A 20,555-nucleotide genomic window follows, 5' to 3' on the forward strand; every position below is an offset into this window, starting at 1 on the left:
CGACTCAGCGAGGATGTAGATAAGGTATTTAGTCCAGTGTTCCCGCACCTCTCAACAGACTCCCGCTTATTCCTGAAGGCCTGGTTCAGGCATCACCTTCTTGCTGCCTTTGTCCGGATTTGGCTCCCACCACGCCAGACTCCACACCCGTTGGGCGGCAAATGGGCGTCCCCGCACACTCCTCAGAGTAGCCAGCTCAGGGCTGAAGGGATGAGCAGGCCCAGGGGAGGGATGGGCCGGAGACCACATCTATCATTTTGCTAAAGAGAGGAAGCCCCAAAAAACGGACTCCCCAGGGGCCAGTACAATGCTCCCTCCACCCACGCTCTGAGGTAGGCGGGCGGAAACCCTTGCGGCACCAACAGGAAGCCCCGCCCCCAGATGTCCCCAAGGGAACCCTTATTCTCCGCTGGGAGTGGGGTCTACACAAGGGTCTCACCAGGTCTATAGGCTGCTGTTTCCTGGAAGCTGCAGTTAGCGATACAGGAGCTGGTATAGGTGTCAGCTGGTTACCTATTTACCCAGGTTGCTGCAAAGCCTTCATAAAAGGTCTCTTACTGGGAGAAAACGGCACTTGTTTGGATGCTTCATTTGGAGTAAGGGCAGGGGCACGTGTTGCCAACACTACACAATTTTACTCAATCCTTTGAGAACCTGCATTTTGGATGAACATTTTGTGATTTCAGATCGCAACCTTAAGATTTTAGTTAAGTTTTGGTCTAATGGCAGTCACCCAGCACTAGTGTATCAACAAGATAGTAAAGAGGTCCTCAGGCATTTTACTGAAGCTGAGAATTCAGTGTATCAGGTGCAAATTGAAGCAGTGGTCTAGATGCTACTGGGAAGTCACAACACCTCCTCTAAGACTTTCTATACAATAGCAATGTAAAACTTTCATGCCAAAAATTTTTTTTAAAATATGCTGTGGTCCTATTAGGAGGAAGGCAGTAGTCAGGCTTGAGGGGCTGTGTTCCCAACTATCTTTTCATCTTGGCTTTCTTCTCAACAAGCCATGACGTACTCCCAAATGCTGCTGCCTGATGGGGTGTAGCCTCACTGACAGCAAATGTTACCTAATTTCCCTGATAAATGACCCACTGGAAACTAAGTAGTATCCCAACCAAATCACCATACATAAAACAAAGGCTCTTCCTTTTAAGTTTTAATAAAAGTTGTATGTAAGATTACTTTATTCCTGCATCTTCTCAAGTGTTTCTTCCTTGTATTTGCCCTTTTCCTTTCCTACTTGGCGAGATTTGGCTTTACGTTCAAGGATCTTTTTGCGGTCTTTGTCCAGTTTTAGTCTAGTGATAACCACCTGCAGAAAAATAAAAACACCTAAACTTTAACAATCAACAATACAGAACACGCGGGAGGGCCCGACATTCATTCAATCCCATTACCAGACCTACGTAATAAACACGAAACGATTAACTTAAAAGTGTCAGAAATGACTCTTCAGCTCCCAAATCAAACCCATTAAATGTTTATTAATGCTTTACCAACAGAAGAGAGGCAATGAGATGTCAGTGGTTTTTCTCATATCTGCTTCTGCATTTTATCAGAAAACCTGGCCTTGGTTGGTGTGGTTCAGTGGCTAGAACATCTGCCTGCACACGGAAGGGTCTCTGGTTCGATCCCACCCCAGTTGAGTGTAGGAGGCAACCAAATAATGTCTCACATTGATCAATGTCCCCCACCCCCCACTCTCTCTCTAAAAAAAAATATCAATGGGAAAAAAATATCCTTGGGTGAGGATTAACAAAACAAAATAAATCTGCTTAAAAAAAAAAACAAAAAAAACCCTCACCAGAGGATACTTTTCCACTGTTTTTTTTTTTTTAAACACAGAATGAGAAGGAGAAAGGGAGAGACACACTGACTGGCTGCCTCCTGCACACCTTCTGCTTGGGGTGGGTGATCGAACCCGCTACCAAGGTATGTGCCCTTGACTGGGAATCGAACCCAAGATTCTTTGATCTGTGAGCTGATGCTCTTTAACCACTGAGCAACCAGCCAGGTCAGAATATCTGCTTTTTCTATCACAAAATATACAAACTATTCCACTCTTCTCATCCTAGATTTACAAGCTAAACAAGCAACATATTTTTGTTTGTATACTAACTTTAGAACCATAAGACTGGAAAGCCTCCACACATGCTTCAACCTGCAAAACCATTAATGAAGTCACAGATTTTATTTCAACGAATCACTAACATCTAGACTGTGATAAATTTTAGTCTTATGAAGAAAGGTGAGGTAAGGGGGAAGAGAGCACTGAAGTAGTGCTGGAAATACAGCATGGTGACCAAAAGAAAATCTCTGCCACCATGGAACTTGTATTCTAGTATGGGGAGATGGAAAGATGGAGAACGGGCTAAATTGCATAAGGTGATCAGGCAACGCACTACCTATAGGGCTACATTTGAACAAGATACCAGTAAAAGAAGGGGTAAAAGTGAAGTTATCTGGGTAGAAGCACTGCAAAGAAAACAGCAAGTACAAAGGTCCAAAGGCAAGAAAATTTAAATTTCATAGGTGTGTGTTTCTAAAACTTGAGTGTATTGAAGAATCCACTGTAAGGCTTATTACAACAGATCCCTGGGTCCCATCCCCAAACTGTCAGTAGAACTGGGAACAGAATTTGCAATAAAGATTACTTTATTCCTGCATCTTCTCAAGTGTTTCTTCCTTGTATTTGCCCTTTTCCTTTCCTACTTGGCGAGATTTGGCTTTATGTTCAAGGATCTTTTTGCAGTATACTGGCTGCCTCCTGCATGCCCCCCACTGGGGATTGGGCCCAACAACCTGGGCATGTGCCCTGACCGGGAATCGAACCAGTGACCTCTTGGTGCATGGGTCGATGTTCAACCACTAAGCCACACCGGTTGAGCTGAACATGTCGGGTTTTATTTTATTTTATTTTATTTTTTTTTATCCTCACCCGAGGATATTTTTCCATTTTTTGTACAGATAGAGTGGGAGGGAGAGAGAGAGAGAGAAACATCGACGTGAAGGGACACATCGAGTGGCTGCCACCCGCACGACCAACCAGGGCCGGGGACAAACTGCAACCGAAGTACGTGTCCTTAGCGGGAACCGAACCCGGGTCTCTCCAGACCGCAGGCCGACGCTCTAACCGCTGAGCCAAACTGGCCAGGGCAACATGTCGGGTTTTAGATAAGAAATAGATATCCAAATTTAAAAATAGACAACTGGATTGGAGGTCTAGGTTGTGGTCATCTGCCTCTACATATTTGCAAGTACTAAGACTGAAACAGATGACTATTAAGCCAAAAACTGAGGCAAAGATTTATGACACTTGTAATCCAGAGATAAAGAACATGTGGCAAACTGTTAATAGTGAATGGTAGATGAAAGATATGTAGGTATATTACTGCACTAGTCTTCTGACTTTTCCTAGTGTGAAAATTAGATTTGTGGTGCCAACTGAAAATTAAAAAAACAAAACAAAAAAAACTTCAGTATTTGAATACTACCATGTTTCATCACCTTACTATTAAATGTAATTTAAAAAAATTGAAAGAGCGAGACCTGGCCAGTTTGGTTCAATGGTTGGAGCATCGGCCTGCGGACGAGAGTCTTGGGTTCGGTTCCCGCTAGGGGCATGTTCCCCCCCACCCCAAAAGGAAAAAAAAATTAGTGACAGCAATATTGGAGAATTCACATGAAAGTACAGGACAAGGGCCCTGGCCAGTTTGGCTCAGCAGTTAAAGCGTCGGCCTGCGGTCCGGAGAGACCTGGGTTTGGTTCCCGCTAAGGGCACGTACTTTGGTTGCAGTTTGTCCCCGGCTCTGGTTGGTCGTGCGGGTGGCAGCCGCTCGATGTGTCCCTTCACGTCGATGTTTCTCTCTCTCTCCCCCTTCCTCTCTCTCCCCCCCACTCTATCTGTACAAAAAATGGAAAAATATCCTCGGGTGAGGATAAAAAACAAACGAAAGTACAGGACAAGGTACCTGCAATGGGAATCAGATCAGATTTTCTAGCTTGGCTTATATATCACTCACTATTAATTTGATCAAGCCTCTGAGCTTCAGCTTCCTCCCCATTAGTAAAGGGCTTAATACCTACTTTGCAGGGTGGTAAAGCTGCCTTACAGCTCACTCAATTCTGTTTAATACATAAAAATAAACAGCATATAAGCTCTATTTCATCTAAAAATTACCCCATTTCTTAGATTTTAAGATCTGTTCATTGTTAGACTGTTGACCAATCAGCTTACTAATAGTTTTTGAGGAAAAAGTACTTTAAATATACACAGTTATTTTAATTTCATTCTCCCCTCTCTAGGATTCTCAAAAACACCTACCTTGCTGGGGTGAATGCCCACATGAACAGTTGTACCATTAGCTTTCTCCCGTTGCACTCGTTCAATGTAGATGACATATTTCTTCCTGTAAACCTGGACTACTTTGCCAATTTGCTGCCCTTTGTAATGTCCTCGAACAACCTAAATGCAAATCCAAAAATAACAGAAATGTGTAGAGAAAAAAAAGATTAATCTTGTAAATCAGGAAACTATGAATCTTACAAACATCATTCACTCTATCAGATCAATAGGACCTTTCAATTTGGAAAGACTCAGTTGTTAATGGAAATGGGACAATAATTCTATCTCTGGCTTTAATTAACCTGCAAGTAAATCACACCACCATAGAAATCTACAGCGATGGTCAGTGTACCTTTTTAACTGATAGTTCACAAACAGTGGTGGGCTTGTTAAAAACCCCTGGCTTTTTGTATCATGTGTAAAATAAGGAAATTTTTACTCCATCTCAAAGGGTGCAACAGGCCACAAGTATTTAAAATTCACAGCCCATTAAAGTGTCCAACACAGTGTTAGTCAGAGAGTGGGGAGTAACAAATATCTAAAGAAACAAACCACTTCTTTCCCAAAGGCTAATAACTAACATAGTGTTCTACCTGGGAATCCTAGTGACAGGCTGGGGAGCCTGTCACGAGGCAACCCAAAGTGCATCAGGACAGATGTTTCTTTCCAGTTGCAGACTTTCTTACATTAAGAGATCTTAAAAGCTGCCCTGGCAGATTTGACTCAGTGACTGGAGCATTGGCTTGAGGACCAAAGGGTCTCAGGTTTGATTCCAGACCCCAGCAGAGTTGTGCAGGAGGCAACCACTCTGTGTGTCTCTCACATGATGTTTCCTTCTCTCTCCCTCCCTCCCAGTCTGAAAATCAATGGAATATCCTCAGGGGAGGATTAACAACAATAAAAACAAACAAACAAAAGAGATCTTGAAAGCAGAAGACTGCCTCCCAAATCTAACAGCATTTTAGCACCAGCAGAGCAGCAACTAATGGCTGTTCTCAATCCATACACTACTTGGGAACCGGTTTCATTTACTTAAATGGGTACTAGCCTTATGAAATAGTATTGGTGACATGCAAGCCACTGTAGAGACTGCTTAAATCCTTGTTGCAGAGTACAGCTAAGAAACATTTATAGAAATTTTCACTTAATGCCTTTTCAATTACCAAATATATCGAGAAAAAGACAAACCCAAAATAATATTCTGGTTCTGAACTATCTTGTTCTGTCTAACTATGACTGCACTTGATGCTTGGGAGAACTGATTTTCACCAGAGGGTAAAAGTGAAGTAAAAACTGAAAAGCAACCTGGCTCGATTCCTTTTGTAATCCTGTTTTGGAGGCAACAGTCTCAGATGTGTCACTTTCAGAATGCAATCCTTTTTCTACGCCAAGTGTGCAGGGTATTTACCAAGATGACCTGAACACGGTACATACCTGAACTTCATCATCCTTTCGTATGGGCATGGACCGAACATTGTACTTCTGCCTCAGCTCTTTGGAAAGAGGAGAAGACATAATCTTCCTGCGAATGTGGGAAGGTGCATTGAAATGCCTTTTACGGTTCTTGCTCCGGTCAGAAGTCACAAAGGGATTAAATTTCATTTTGACTAAATAAAAAAGTTAAAAGAGGGGTAAATGACCAAATCCCATTTAATTTCCCAACAAGTAACAGAAACAATTTCATCTTGAAAGTTTAGAATGCTCGCAGAAACTCGTGTTCTTTAACTCCATCAAAAACTACTTGAACTCAATGACCTATCAAACGAAGCTTGAAATTCTAAAAATTTTGCTTTACTGAGATACTTTCAACATTTGCTTACGTAACAATATATTTTCCATTAGTAGCACAATTACTTTAGTTATTAAATTTTTTGTTTACACTCTCCAAACTATGTAAGTCCTGCGACAGGGCTCTCACTTCTAATGAATTAGGGCAAAGCAGACCAACAATTCAGTTCTTCAAATGTAATATCACGTTTTAGAGAGACCAACCAACGTTAATCTTATACACACTTAAATGTGAACACATTTAGCCCCCTCCAAAATGAATCAGGCCACCCACCCGGAACCTGGAAAATGCAGACCTCAGGTCCAAAAGACATTCCAACGGGCAAGCGCGGTTTGGAAGTTCCGTGACTTTACCAAAAGTTATTTCGAGACCACTCTTTAGAAACTACACTGCCCAGACCTGATTCCATATCCACAGGCCCTCTCCCCTCCAGCTCCCGTTTCCGAGTCCCCAAATCCTGTTTTCTCTTCCCTTCCCCAGTCCGATGACCCTTGAGCTAGTGCGAGAACAGGTCGAGACCATTTTGGTCCCTGTCCCTGGCCTCTACTCGGCCGCTGGAAGAGTATCGAGGACCTCGAGGTCAAGAGCCACCGTGCCCGTGAACGGATGGCTGCAGATTACACGCGCTTTCCCGGCATATCCTCACCCGCTGGCGCTTTCTACGATGGCCGCAAAAGGGAAAAGACTGACACACTACTTCCGGTTCTGTAAGTTCACGGGAGCTCTCGCGAGACCGATATCTCGGGAGAGAGAGGCGCGGAGTTTGAACGGAAGAGGAAACTAGGGGAAAGATTGATGACTAGTGTCACCTCACGGCTAGGAGGGGAACTGCGAAAACGGCAAAACACTTCTCCGAGTCCGGTTCCTTTCTTCGGAGCTCTGGGTTCTGCAGCTGCGTCCTCTGGGAAGGGTCGTTCCCAGGCGAGCGGCGGTGGCTGCTGAGAAAGCGAACAGCCCCAAGGGACCCCTGTCCCTTCACTCCTGAGCTCCCAGGCCGCGGACATCCCAATTATTCTGGAAAAGGCAGGTTCTATATTTGACCGCCAGGTGACGCTGGGACTCTCGCTGACGGGTCACCTTGGTTACCTGGACACCATCCTCGCCCCGGCCAATGGCGTGGGCGTGTCGAGTGTGCTGGTGCTTTAACAACCTCGGTGCCGGCGCCTACTGCCGCCCGCGCACCACGGCGGGTGCTGCACGTGCCTCCCCGCACACCTGAGATTTCGCCCGGGCGGGCGCAGGCCCCTCCGAGGATTGGGGCCGCAGATCCATCCCCTCATCCCGCTCAAGTAGGTCAGAACCAGCGTTTCTAACAAGCTGCCAGGTGATGCCGAAGGTGCTGGTCCTAGACCACACTTTGAAGGAGGCTGGTGTGAGGAAGCCTTTGCCTGCAGAGAGCTGTGGCCCTTTCTGCCGCGTACCGCCTGCTGTCATTCAGTTCGGGATCTGATGGAAGCAGGGCAAGAGGTGGGGGTGGGGAGGGGGGTGGGGGTGGGGAGGGGGGCTCCTGAAGGCAAACAGACTGCAGTGTGGCGGGAACTTCAGAGGTAGGGGCTCGGATTCTGTTGCGTGAATAATACAAGTGTACTGAGGTAGACATTTCACATTACATGAGACGAAACGAGCTTGCTGAGCGCTAGGGACATTCTTCCACTCACTTTACATTTTTAGGTCCTTTAATCCGCTAAATACCCTTGTGATGCTGGTATTGTTGTCCCCATTTTACAGATGGGGACGTGGAGCCACAGAGAATTCAGAGGAACTTGTGCAAGGTTATACAGAACCCATAGGTTATTTGATAAACCTTTGCAGGCTGGCTTCCCAGCCCCTTCTGGTAACTGTATATAATCCCAATTTGTGGGAACCCACTAAGTCAAGTCAAAGAGTGAGCAACCATATCCTTGAGGACCCAAAGCAGAGTCACTAAAGAACATGTGTTTTCACGATTTAAAATAGTCGCAGATTTTACTGGTGATTTAAAAATTCAGTGAGAATTCCTCTGCAATTCGTTTCAACAGATGTTTAAGGAGCATCTTTCGTGGGCCAGCAGTGAACTGGACACTGGAGCTACACAATGAAATAAGTCAAAGTTTCTGCCTGCAGGAATCTCATTGTCTAAGATGAGAGATACACAACGAAATCAACAATCACAAGATCCCAGGAAAAGTGCTGGCTGAGCCTTGGTGCCCTTGGTCCTTCTGTGCTTGTGCTTTAAGAACAGAAGAGAGCCCTGGGGTCAGAGAAGATTTGTGGGGTGAGGTCACCCTTGACTGAGTTTTGAAGAATGTAAAATTAGCTCCATGAGGCAGGGGGAATAGCTTGAGGGAAAGCATGGAAGTGTGAAGCAGCATGACACATTGTTTGCAGGAGCCAGGTCCTTATGGCTGGAGTGAGGCATTCAGAGAGAAGCCCACAAGGCTCTGTGTCTAGCTGAGTTTGATTTGGATGCAGAGAGCCATAGGGAACCTAGGAAGGCTCCTGCCTTCCTACCTTGGTTTCCTGTCTGGCTTTCACAGCCCTCCCCCCTTCTTACTGTCCTTACTTGTTTCCTTAACCTCCTCTTCTTCAGGTCTCCCCATCATCTTCCTCTCTTCTCACAAAGGCCCTGCATGTTTCTTCAGCATCCCCATCATTTCTGCTGTTACCCGTCCCTCCCAGGCTTCCTTATCTCCCTCCTTCATCCAACACTGAGTCATCAAAATTAAACCTTCAGCCCACCATTTGGACAGCATAACCACTTTATACCATGTGAAGATTACTGGGGTACAAATTGTACACACAGATGCAAATTACTGGTAGCCTAGTTATAGAGTCTGTTTATCTTCACAAGTGTCTATTGGGTATTTTGGCTCTACCCTGCATGATTCTCTGGTTGCCCTCTCTTTCCCACTTCCTTACATTCCTCTTATAATTTGAAAGGTCCTTTTAAACTGGCTCTTTTGGGTCACTTTGAAGCTGGTCTTTGTGAAGCTCTAAGACACACCAAAGCAGGAATTATCCAGATTCCATGGATAACTTTTTTCGAGACACCAAATTATCACATTTATATGTTCGTTCATTTGTTCATTCATTCACTCATGCAGTCTTCAATTATTTATCCAGTTTTTATTCTTTACTAAATTTTATGCCAAGCACTTGGTGTGATCTTACCAAGATCAGTAGGATCTAGCCTCTCATTAAGGAGCACATTGTCTAGGAGGAGTAGGCTTGTCAACAAATACTCATAATAAAGTGTCTTGGGAAGATGATGGATGCAGTCAATTCTAACTGAACTGGGGGGTTGGGAAATCTTCATAGGTACCCCTGGAACTGTTTCTGGAAAGCTAGGTAGGAGTTTTTCAGGTAGACAAGAAGGGTGGGCAGTGTGGAGGGAGCTGCTTAAGCAAAGGCCCAGAGAGAGGCCTGCACCAGCACTGCTTGTTGGAACTGCAAGTAGTTTATGTGGAGAATTAGTTGCACTCATTTGTATTGGGTTAGAGTAGGATAAAGGAAAGTGAGGAATTGTGAGGATGGGGCAAGGTTGTTTATTTTGTGCCAAAAAAAAAAAGGACATTTGAACTGATAAGGTGGTGAAAGGGAGAAGTGAAAATAGTAGCAGAGCTGTCTATGTCATCTGCAGGCTTCATTGAGGGCACAGTCATAAGACTGTATCTGAGGGCACAGGGGTCTCTAAAGTGCATGCCCAGGCAACCCTGGCTCAGAGCCCAGCAGCAATGTATGGATCCTTTGCTCAGCAGTCCTAGACTGCAAGTATATATTAGAGGTAAAGTTTATTGTGATATGTTAAAACAAAAATTTTAACTTCCACAGCAGAATTTTTTTTTTTTAAATGTTAAAAGAAGGGTTTATTGGGCCATTACTAGCAAGCAAAAGACTAGGTCCTAGGGCATGAAGTCTAAACCACCAGCAGCAGTGCCAGATGGGAAAGCCAACATGTCCACAGCCCCAGAATTGATGGCTTTTTAAAAACATCAAGTAGGGGGCCTGGCTGGAGTGGTTCAGTTGGACCTGTTGGGGAGCTTGTGGAGGGCAACCATGTTTCTCTCTCTCTCTCTCTCTCTCTCTCTCTCTCTCTCTCTCTCTCTCTCTCTCTCTCCATGTCCTCGGGTGAGGATAAAAAACAAACAAGAAAACGTCAAGTTGAAAGATGTAAGCTGTTTTGAAAGAATTTACATTGGCTACAGATAAGGTGAAGTGGGGGCAACAGTCTGAAAAGTTCACGTGTAAGCAAGAAGTGGAGGCTCCTGGGTTATAGCAGTGCCTGGCAGAAATAGCCACCTGGAAGTTAATTCAAAGTTCCATCTTACACTCAGGAATATAAGCAGTCTTGTTGCTTTGCCCTGCAGTTGACTGATTAACTCCTTCTTGTCTCTACCTTCCACCCTGTTGTAATTTAGGACATCTCAGAATTTTCTCCTTGTCAGATGGGAGGTGGCTATGGGGTGTGTGTGTGTGTGTGTGAAGGGGAGGAGGAGAGGAGTAAGAGTTTACATTTAATCCCAGGCCTCCACCCATTTGTCTATCTATCTCTCTAATGGCATTTTTCTACAGTACCCTGACCTCAGGGTGATTGTGTAAAGCAAAAGATTTTATTTGAGAAAGGGAAGAAAAGGTAGAGAAGAATGATGGGACCCAGAGAAATCCATAGGAACTTAGAAACACTGAGCATATTAAACTTTTTACCTTCCTTTCTCGGGTGCCTGTTAAGCATAAGATGTTACACCTCTAACCAGACAAACCAGTCCCACTGCACCAGTAGCTGACACTCTGAAACCAAAGGACAAGCGGTCTGGCAGCTCTCAAATGTTCTTGGGGCCGGCTCCTCACCAGGCAATAGGTGTGTACACTTGAAGATATCTTTAGCTTCTAATACAATTTTTCAATTTACTTTTTGAATAAGTAACATGTTTACTTGGTTTAAAAATAAAAAAGTGTTAAAGGGCTCTGGCTGGGTGGTATAGTTAATTGGGGTGTCGTCTTCTGCACCAAAAGGTTGTGGTTTGATTCCCTGTCAGGTCACAGGTACGCTCCCTGGTCAGGGCACGTATGGGTTCCAATCAATGTTTCTCTCTCACACATCAATGTTTCTCTTTCTCTCTCCCTTCCTCTCTCTAAAATCAATAAAAACACATCCTCCAGTGAGGATTAAAAAAGAGTGGTAAAGGTAAAAGGAAAATTCCCCATCTCATTTTATCATTTTCTCATCCCCTTCCATCATTAATCACTGTTATTAGTTTTGTGTGTGTATTTTCCCAATTTCTTTATGCATAAATAAGCAAATAGGAATGTCAATTCTTATTTCCCCACTTTCTGTATAGAATATAGTACCTGATACCAGTGTTACACACCTTGCTTTTTCCCATCGGCCATTGTATCTTGGAGACTTTGCATGTCAGTTCATAAACTTCTTTCTTTTTCTTTTTACAGCTGCACAGTAGTCCCTGCGTGTTAAGTTTTACGACCAGTCCCCTTTGATTGGCATGTAGGGTTTCCCCAGTCCTTTGTTACTGTGCACAGTGCTGCAATTACATAACATTGTATATGTCACTGCCCATATGTGCAAGTATATCTGTAGGATACATTTCTAAAGCAGGAATTGCTGGGTCAAAGTAGAAAATATGATAGATAATGTCAAATTTCCCTTCCTAGGGGTTTTATCAATATACATTCCCACCACCTCACCTGCTTCCCCTCAGCTTTGTCAGCAGAGTGGGTTTTGAAACTTTCAGGGTTTGACAAACTAATAGGTGAAAATGGTATGCCAGCAGAATATTAATTTGCATTTCCTTCACAAGTGTGGCTGAATAAATGTTTAAGAGCCATATGCATTTGTATTTTCAAATAGTTTTTTCCATCTAAAGTGAATTATCTTAAAAGTCCAAGCTCAGAGCTTCCCACCTGCATTTGCAATGTCTCAGGCATCTTTGAGAAAATATATACTTTTATTTTAAAAATAGCTTTTGACATTCTTTGAAAATAAGATAAGTGCCATCTACAAGTCACTGCTGAACAACACGAAAACTCTACAGGTATTTTGAAATTAATTTTTGACAAACAACAGAATCTGAAGAGACTAAAATCAGGTCCCCAAAAATTCATGACAGAGTTTGAAGCAGCCTGGCTGAGGTTAAAACAGACTCATTAGAGTCTTTGTAAATTTAACATTTTTATTTCTATAATAAATATTTTCCCCACGAATCTACCTGTATCCCCACAAATAGCACCTATGCTCTTCTCTAGTCTTGAAAAGAACATAAAGAAATCCATACGTGCTTTAAACCCACCCTCCCTGTGTCCCAAATATTCCCTGTAGCATGGATCCCACTCCCTAATGGTTCCCAAGTGACAGCCACTTCAGGGATTTGGGAAGATAAGAGGCAGAGTGCTATTTCTTTCCCCACAGATAGCAAATTGCCGAGAGAGGTATAGGTTGTGGAAGGCTCAGTTGTTGGCACACCTGGACTGCAAACAACCACCTCTTTGAGTTAATAGCTGGAGGTTGGTTGTTTTTTCTTTTAAGCCTAAAATTAATTTAAGATTATGGCCCATTGACTTATGGGCCTAATAAACAAAAAATAGTTGTTCCTGAATGACTTGCTCCCTAGTGGTCCTCATCAAGGACCCCCAGCACAGTCCAAGGTGGGGTCCCTAGGTGAAGAGGCCTTGCCCAGTGGCTGATAGCACCTGGGTTTCAGCATTTGTTGAGACTAGTGTCCCTGACAAGCACAGCTGTTTTCTTCCCCACCCTTCCTTACCCAGCCCAGCCTGGGAATCCACCTCAGAAACTGGCCCAGCTGGTGTGGCCTCTAATGAGTGGTTGGGTCATGAGGAGGAGGACATGGGCTGGGAGAGAGGTGGGAGCCCTCAGGGGTTAATTTGCCCACATAGTTCTTAGCTGATTCAAGTCTCGGCCATTAGGCTTCTCCTGCACTCTTCACCTTCCAGTCCATCCTTGACACCGAACACTCAATATTTGGACCATTCCTTGGGCTTGGGAGACTTGGGGAGAACTTTGGCTGAGTTTGTGGGCCATTCTGCTGGCTTCGGCCTCTATCAACAAACTCCTGTTTCCCAATGTGGCCTCAGCTTCCCAGGAAGGCCTTTTTCTGTTACTTTCCCCAGACATCCTCGCCACAGCCTCTGAGACCAGCTGCTTCCTTGGGGAAGTGCACATTCCAGGCTGGCGATTTGGGGGTGCACAGTGGTCCAGCTGTGAGGATCCTGGATGGGTGCTGAGACTCTGGGAAGCACATGTGCCTTCAGCCCCTGTGCCACCTCTTCTGTTTGTGAGAACGAACTAGAGAATCCTGGGTGAAAATTCTGACTGGAGGAGCCCTTCCATTGGACCCCCATTCAACAGAATTCCTTGTTCCTACTAGGGAGCCCCACCTGGCTTCAGGTAGATCACCTGGCAGATAAGAACTACACCTCAGGGCTGGTAACCCCAAAGCAAGGGGAAACCACCCATCTTCCCACCTTGTTCATTTCTAGCCTAGGGGAAGGAGAAAGTATTTGCTGAGGCTACTTGGGGGTGGTGGGTGGCGGGTGGCACAGCTCTTGTTTCTGAGGAGAGGCTTCTGTCACATTTTTGACCCTGGCCTAGAACCTGGAGTTTCCATTTCAGTTCAGAGTTCAGGTGCTCAGCTCAGCTCTAGCCTCAGAGATTAATAGCCCTCAGCTTCCCTGTCCTGTCTGAACCCTTGCTGGGAGCAAGGAGCTGGAGGTGGGGAGATGCCACCATACTTTCAGTTAGCACCATCCTAATGCCCTCTCTCTGCCCCAGGTCTCCCCACTGGGCTTGGTTGCACTAGGTCTGCACTGGGAGCTCTCTGCTCCTTCCTAGACCTTGGCCAGCCTGGTGGGGTGGGGTGGAGCGGGGAAGCTTCCAGAACAGCTCTCAGGCCAGGCCTCACTGGGCGGCTCCTGCAAGTGCCTCCACTCATGCCTGCTTCCTCACCAGCAGTACCCAGGGCAAGATGGCAGCTACCACAGCCACGATGGCGATGAGGGTGATGAGCAGGAGGGCCCGGGATCTGCAGCAGAATGACCGGGTGGAGCTGGGAGCTGGGGATGCCTCTGAGAGCTGTGCCAGGCTGCGCCGTGGCAGGACACTGTCCTGCTCCCCCAGGGGCATCCCATGGCGGCTGATGATGAAGATCTGAGGCTCCCGGGGCAGGCTGGGCAGTAAGTCCAAGGGGAGCTGGGTACTCTGACTTGGAGATGCTCTCCAGACAGGCTGGGAGATGGCCAGGGGGTTTGTGTGGCCCAGGGTGCTTGGTGGTGGCCCAGAGGGCAGGCCCGTAGGCACAGCCAGGGTCTGGGAGCTCTTGTCCAGCATGGAGGGCCAGCGGGAGCTCTTCTTGCTGAGGAAGGTGACATAGCGACAGATGGGGCAGACGATGGTCCTCTGGACCTGCCCATCCACGCGGGTGGAGAGTAGGTACTTGACAAGACAGTCATGGCAGAACACATGGCCACAGCTCAGTGTCCGGCTGGCGCCCTCCAGATCACGGAACTTCTCATAGCACACGGGGCACTCACTGCCGGAGCTGTCCTTACTCTCCCCTTCTGACATGGCTGCTCTGGGAAGGCAGGGCCTCAGCTGTGGTAGGAAAAGCTGTGAGCATTAGTGCCCTTTTTCTCCTTTGCTCCCCTCCCTAATTCCCTTCTACACCCCTGCTTCCACTGCTCCTTCCCTTTCTCCTTGTCTCCTGCCCTCTTCTTCCCCCCCTTCCTTTCCTCTTCTGCTGCCCCTCAGTGGCCTACTTGAGTTAAACCAAGGCCTAGAGCCTATGACCCTTAGGAAGACATAAGGGGGCACTTCCGGAAGGGGGGATTGGGAGACAGATAATGAGAGATCCCTGCCCAGCCACACTGGACTCTGGAAGGAGGTGCAAAGAGTGTGATGAAGGTGTAGCCTCCCTGATACCTCACCTCAACCATGACATGCACACATAGTGAGGTCACCACCTCACTTCTTCCTGTTTCCTTGCTGGAAGTGAAGGCAGGAAGACCCAGTTCGCAGGGGAAGCAGGTAGATGCACCCCTAGCCTCAGTCCAGACCCCAATGTGGGCCTGTGCCCAGAGAGACTATTTTCCAGAAAAGCATCTGCTGTTCTTTAATCTCCCTGCTCAGGGGTGGCCTGATCTGTGGGTTTGTACCCAGCCATTGGTTGCATTCCTCTGTACTGTGTGGCTGGAAAACAATGCCTGTTTTGAAAATAAAGCACAGAACTTACACATTCAAATGCCTGCTGGCCCTCTGCGTAGCCACATCAGGGAGCTGTAGGCTCATTCTCCACCTGCCACAGCTCAGTCATTCTTCAAATTCTTCTTAGAGGGCTGCCTGAGAACCTTCTGGTTAACCTCAGTGAAGACAGATTTTTGTCCTTCAAGTGTATGTCTGGTATTGTGAAAATGGCCAAAAGTCACTGGGAGCCAAGCCTGGTGGGAATGGAAGTGAGTGCCCAAGTGGCATGAGACTGTTTTAAATGAAAGATACAGAGTCACAATGTAGTTACAATGTGGGTTTGAAATATTATCTGAGAGCAAAGGAGAGACTCCAAAAATGTTCTCAGCAATGGCGGAACTGTTGGATTAAATACACAGCTTCCCAAGATGATGGCCTTGAAGGGAAACGTCCATTTGAGCATGTGGCGAGGCCCAAGTGTTTGCATTTAAAAACTCCCAAAATTACAACCGTGTTGCCTAAACTCATCTAGAACAGCCTCTTTATTTTTATTATTATTTTTAAATCCTCACCTGAGGATATTTTTCTATTTGTCTTCAGATATTCTGGGAGGGAGGGAGAGAGAGAACGAGAGAAACATCTGTGTGAGAGGAGCACATCGACTGGTCGCCTTCCGCACAACCCCAACGGGGCCGGGGACAAACTGCAACTGAAGCATGTGTGCCTGACTGGGATCGATCCCGAGACTCTTTGGTCCGAGGACCGACAGTCTAACCGCTGAGCCAAACCAGCCAGGGCTAGAACAGCCTCTTTAGAGGGAACCATGATCACCTATTTATATATTCTTTCTTCAATGACAAAAGACCCCTGTACACACTGACAGATAGAACTGAGAGATGACATATGGGAACAAGATTAGTTAATAGAAGTACAACTATAGGTTGTCAAGTCATAAATCTTTTGGAATCTCTCCCTTCTCTTGGCTTGGTTCCAAATCCATTTTACCAACTTGAGAATATCCCATAACTAAGAAGGAGCAAAAGTGTGTAAAGGGCCCTGGCCGGTTTGGCTCAGCGGTTAGAGCATTGGCCTGTAGTCCGGAGAGACCCGGGTTCAGTTCCCGCTAAGGGCACGTACCTCGGTTGCAGTTTGTCCCCGGCCCTGGTTGGTTGCGCGAGTGGCGACCACTCGATGTGTCCCTTTCACATCGATGTTTCTCTCTCTCTCCCTCTCTCTCCCTCCCACTCTACCTAAACAAAAAATGGAAAAATGTCCTCGGGTGAGGATGATAAAAAAAAAACAAAAACAAAAACAAAAAAAAACCCGATGAAATTTTGGGTAGGGGGCCTGGGACCTTGCAGGCAGCGCCAAAACATTTGCAGGGGTTTTCAAGCCTCGGTGACTGAGGTTTTCATTGCAACCCCAGGCAGGGGGTGGGGACTGCAACTGCTCAGACTCTGGAGTGTGATTCAAATTACTGATATACCCATTGCTGCCTGTAAAACCTCAGGCAAGTTTGTTTAACCTATGTGAGCCTCAGTTTCCCATCTGTGAGATGGGTTGATATTTATAGTACTACCTTCCTCTCAGAGTCATTCAGAATATTAAGTGAGCCGATGTGAATGAAGAGTCTGGCACATAGTAAGTGCTCAATAAAAGATAGGTGTCATTCTGCATAATTTGTGGTAGTGGGGGACTGTATTAGTGCTCTCCCCCGGCCAAAAAAAAAAAAAGATGGGTGTCATTGTTAAGGAAGGCCAAGTCCTCTCCCCTCCTAGCATCTGCCTCCTCTTCCTTCCTTCTTCTCCCAGATATTCCTTATTATGTAAATGACTGAAAAATCACACACTCCTGCCACAGGGCAGCTCCCCTCAATTTAGAATTACTGAACAAAATGACAATAGATTAGCTAAGTGAGTGGCAATGGATAAAAATTAAGATGGTGATGCCAGTGTTTCTCAGTGTTTCATACTTGTAAACATCTAAACTAAACTGGAGTTACTCTCAGAATGACCATGATTTTTTTAAGCCAACCACCTGCTAATGTGTTCTCCTGTGTTTCGTAACTCCCCCCAGGCATATGGTGGCAATTCTATCCATCTATCTAATTATTCAACAGATATTGAGCACCTGCTGCATGCTAGGTATTGAACTAGGCATTGGAGTTAAGTGATCAAGAAAGTTCTTCATGAAACTTTAGAGCCTAGTGGACATTTATAAATTTTCTTGGAAAAAAATATTTTTTGAAAAAGGAGGAATGATCAATAGCTTAAGTTGTTTGGGTAAATGAGAGGTAGGTATCAAGATAGATAAGAGAATGAAAGCAAATAGATAAGAGAATGCTAGGGGGAGAAAGGACTTTTGAGGTCATTTAGTTAAATCTAGTTTTATAGGTGAGCAGACCCAGGTCCAGAGAGGGTGAAGTGATGGAGAGGGAGATGGCAGAGGAGAGAGAGATATGGAGAGAGGTTTCCATAGATGATATAGAGAACATTATTAAAATCAATGAACAGGTTTGGTGAATAGATATTAGCCTAGTCAAGAAGCACAGTTCTCTTTGGGATGAGCAGGGGAGGGAGGAGAAGAGACCATTTTTTATGTGAGTTTGTGGAAAAGTAAAAGGAATTCACAGGATGCAAAAGACATCCCAGTTCCCACTGATGGCCTCTCTGGGCAATCCTTTCTCCTTCCTGTGCTCAGTAGCTGCATGTCATTCAAGCCTGGATAATGCCACCCTCCTTTCCCACCTTCTCACCTCCCTTTCTCAGTCTTCCCCTGACCTCTCCCTCTTTGTGTCCCTCCCCTTCTCTAAACTCCACTTTGTTCTTTATCCTTGAGTTCCTCTTATGGGACTGACTCTGTCTTGGGTGCTGGGGTGGGGGAGAGGGCAGCAGAAGAAATGCATGAAACATGATCTGGTTTGAGCACAAACTAGCTAAATAACAATGTAAGACATTATATGCCAAAAAGCATTCTCACTGGTGCCTTAGGAAACTGCAGGGAGAAGAGGGCTGGAAAGTCTTCCCTAGGTGAGGTGGGACCAGTGTCGGGCTAATAATAAATAATTACAACAGCGCCTGTTTATTGAACACTAATTGCGTGCTTGGCATTTTGCATTCCTTCCTCATTTAATCCTGACAACTCTGGGAGGTAGGTATTATCTCCATTTTACAGATGAGGGAAATGAGGCTCAGGGCTTAGGTTAAGTAACTTGTTCAAAGTCACACTGCTGGTAGAGGGCAGACCCAAGACAGGCCACCCATGCTATGCACTGCTGCCTCCAGCAAGGGTTTGGATGTGCCTCCGTGGAGGGTATTCCAGGCCTTAGTCCAAGGAGCATGAGGAATCGAGAGCAAGATGGCAGAATAGGATGTCCCAGCCCTCACACCTCTACAGAAACACTGATTTAATAAAAACCCGTGGGTGAAAATACCTCACAGGAGCTCCAGAATCCAGTTTTATACATTACATATGTACAGTTTTTTGTATGTCAGTCACATCACACTCAGTAAAGTGGTTTTTAAAAAAGGAATAGATGAAGAAGCACCAATGGAAAAGTGATTACCCAAACTACTCAGAGTGCCTCTAAACAGAGCTGCCACTCCAGTGACCTGTGAGGCAGGGAGGACAGGGGCTGGCTCAAGGGAGCGGGCCTCATGAAACCCCAGTGCCCAGCTTCAACCAGAGCAGCAGCCCATTGTGAGGACTGGTTGGGGGTGTCATCAGCCCAGGGATCCCCTCCTCCCCAACTTGAGACAGTGAGCCTGTGAGGCAGAGGCCTTATAGTTACAGCTATGACCAATTCCCCATCCCAAGACACCACACACACACACACACACACACACACACACACACACACTCCCACACCCCTGCATCACTCCAGCTTCAGTCCAGAACCTTGCCAACCTCCACCTGGACCCTGCTCCTTTCCCACCCCTACCTGGGTCCCCAGACTCACTTTGGCTGAGGCCAGGAAGAGCAGTATCCACCTCTCCACCCGAGGCCTCCTTAGGGCAGATCTGAGCCGCCCAGAGGTGTTGGGCATGCAGCACGTCCTCCTGCTGCTGCTACTGTGACAGCTGCCGCTGAGGCATTCCTTAATGACTGAGCAGGCCGAGAGGACAGCGCCAGGAAGTGAATGTCACCCAACCCGTTTGAGGCCAGGAGGCTCTTGGCATTGCCCAGGGGTTTGGCAGCTGCTGGAGTCATGTGATCTTGATGAGAGAGGATGACTGCTTAGAGAGGATCCCCTGGCCTGGAAACCAGCCCAGAGACGGGTGCTCCGGACAAGCAGACTGTCTCACAGGAGGCAGTGATCCAAGATCCCTTTGACTGAGGCTCCCCAGAGATGGATCTTCCCATGCCAATAAGAGCCGGTCATGTTCACAGTCTTCCACTGTCCTGGATCCATTTCAGTGATCTTTCCCCACCCCCCTGCACCCCTGCTATGCCCAGGGTGAAGGGCTCAGAACAACCTCAGGAAGGCTATGATACCCAAATATTTGGGTGATGTGCCTATGTGTATTTTTCATTCATCAAACTCTCAAAGGGGCTCAGAGCTCCAAAAGCCCAAACACCACTGAGCTAAAGAACGAGGCAGAGTAAAACCAGTGCATTAGCAATGCACACCTGCATGGCAAGAAGTCCCTAATGTCATGTGAAATAGAAGTTTCAGAACAGTTTGTATAACAGGATTCTGTTTATAGAAATGATAATCACATGATCATTTTTATAGAGAAAATCTGGAAGAGGACATTATACTTGATATTAATTATCCCTGGAAGGTTGTTCTAACTTAAACATTCCTGTGATATTTAAATTTTCACTCTGACAGTGTGTTTGTTTCATGATCAGGAAAAAACAATCAAGGATAAGGCAGGAACAAAGCCAGGAGTGCTGCAAACCATTTGGGTGATTCTCTCCCAGTCCTCTGAGCACTGGAGGCCAAGTCATCAAGAAATTGGTTTTCTTCAGAAAGAAAAAAAAAAGATTCCTGGATCCAAGGCACAGTCAAGTATAATATGACTTCATAGGGTGACCCTGGACGGGCCCTCCCCTACCCCAGCCAGCTGCCTTGAGGCTGGTAGGGGAGGACAGTCAGGGCAGGGTAATGCACCCAGCCGCCTCGCTCAGGACATGGAGATGGCTGGGTACCAACTGTTGTGACAGTCTCTCATGTTCTTCCCCCTGGAGCTGAATGTGAGAAGTCCCAGACCGTCCTAGAT

At 46.1% G+C, this 20,555-nt stretch overlaps 2 protein-coding genes across 3 annotated transcripts; both read right to left on the bottom strand.

The window, feature by feature from the left end:
- Positions 1 to 1,140: 1,140 nt before the first annotated feature.
- Positions 1,141 to 6,852, bottom strand: RPL26 (ribosomal protein L26). 2 transcript variants are annotated; one of them, XM_036268514.1, is made up of 4 exons: positions 6,787 to 6,852; positions 5,786 to 5,958; positions 4,331 to 4,471; positions 1,141 to 1,318 (listed from the first exon to the last, which is right to left on the bottom strand). In XM_036268514.1, the coding sequence occupies exons 2-4, from the start codon at positions 5,951 to 5,953 to the stop codon at positions 1,190 to 1,192; spliced, it is 438 nt and encodes a 145-aa protein (XP_036124407.1). In that variant the 5' UTR covers positions 5,954 to 5,958; positions 6,787 to 6,852; the 3' UTR covers positions 1,141 to 1,189. The 2 variants fall into 2 exon arrangements, with proteins under 2 accessions (XP_036124407.1, XP_036124408.1); XM_036268515.1 differs by lacking the exon at positions 6,787 to 6,852 and adding an exon at positions 6,714 to 6,738.
- Positions 6,853 to 12,451: 5,599 nt separating this feature from the next.
- On the bottom strand, positions 12,452 to 19,385 carry RNF222 (ring finger protein 222). Its single transcript, XM_036269057.1, has 3 exons — positions 19,289 to 19,385; positions 15,380 to 15,584; positions 12,452 to 14,742 (listed from the first exon to the last, which is right to left on the bottom strand). Exon 3 carries the CDS (start codon positions 14,713 to 14,715, stop codon positions 14,080 to 14,082), a length of 636 nt encoding a protein of 211 aa, XP_036124950.1. The 5' UTR covers positions 14,716 to 14,742; positions 15,380 to 15,584; positions 19,289 to 19,385; the 3' UTR covers positions 12,452 to 14,079.
- Positions 19,386 to 20,555: the final 1,170 nt, after the last annotated feature.

The sequence above is a fragment of the Molossus molossus genome, unplaced genomic scaffold (genome assembly GCF_014108415.1).
Source record: "Molossus molossus isolate mMolMol1 unplaced genomic scaffold, mMolMol1.p scaffold_m16_p_19, whole genome shotgun sequence".
NCBI classification, from domain to species: Eukaryota; Metazoa; Chordata; class Mammalia; order Chiroptera; family Molossidae; genus Molossus; species Molossus molossus.

Bases quoted from the DNA above. Each gene is read 5' to 3' on its own strand.
- RPL26 (XM_036268514.1), bottom strand. From the start codon at position 5,953: ATGAAATTTAATCCCTTTGTGACTTCTGACCGGAGCAAGAACCGTAAA. The intron at 4,472-5,785 runs GTATGTACCGTG...ATTTGCATTTAG, and splicing joins GAAAGGATGATGAAGTTCAG to GTTGTTCGAGGACATTACAA. The intron at 1,319-4,330 runs GTAGGTGTTTTT...ATTTTTCTGCAG, and splicing joins TGGGCATTCACCCCAGCAAG to GTGGTTATCACTAGACTAAA.
- RNF222 (XM_036269057.1), bottom strand. From the start codon at position 14,715: ATGTCAGAAGGGGAGAGTAAGGACAGCTCCGGCAGTGAGTGCCCCGTG.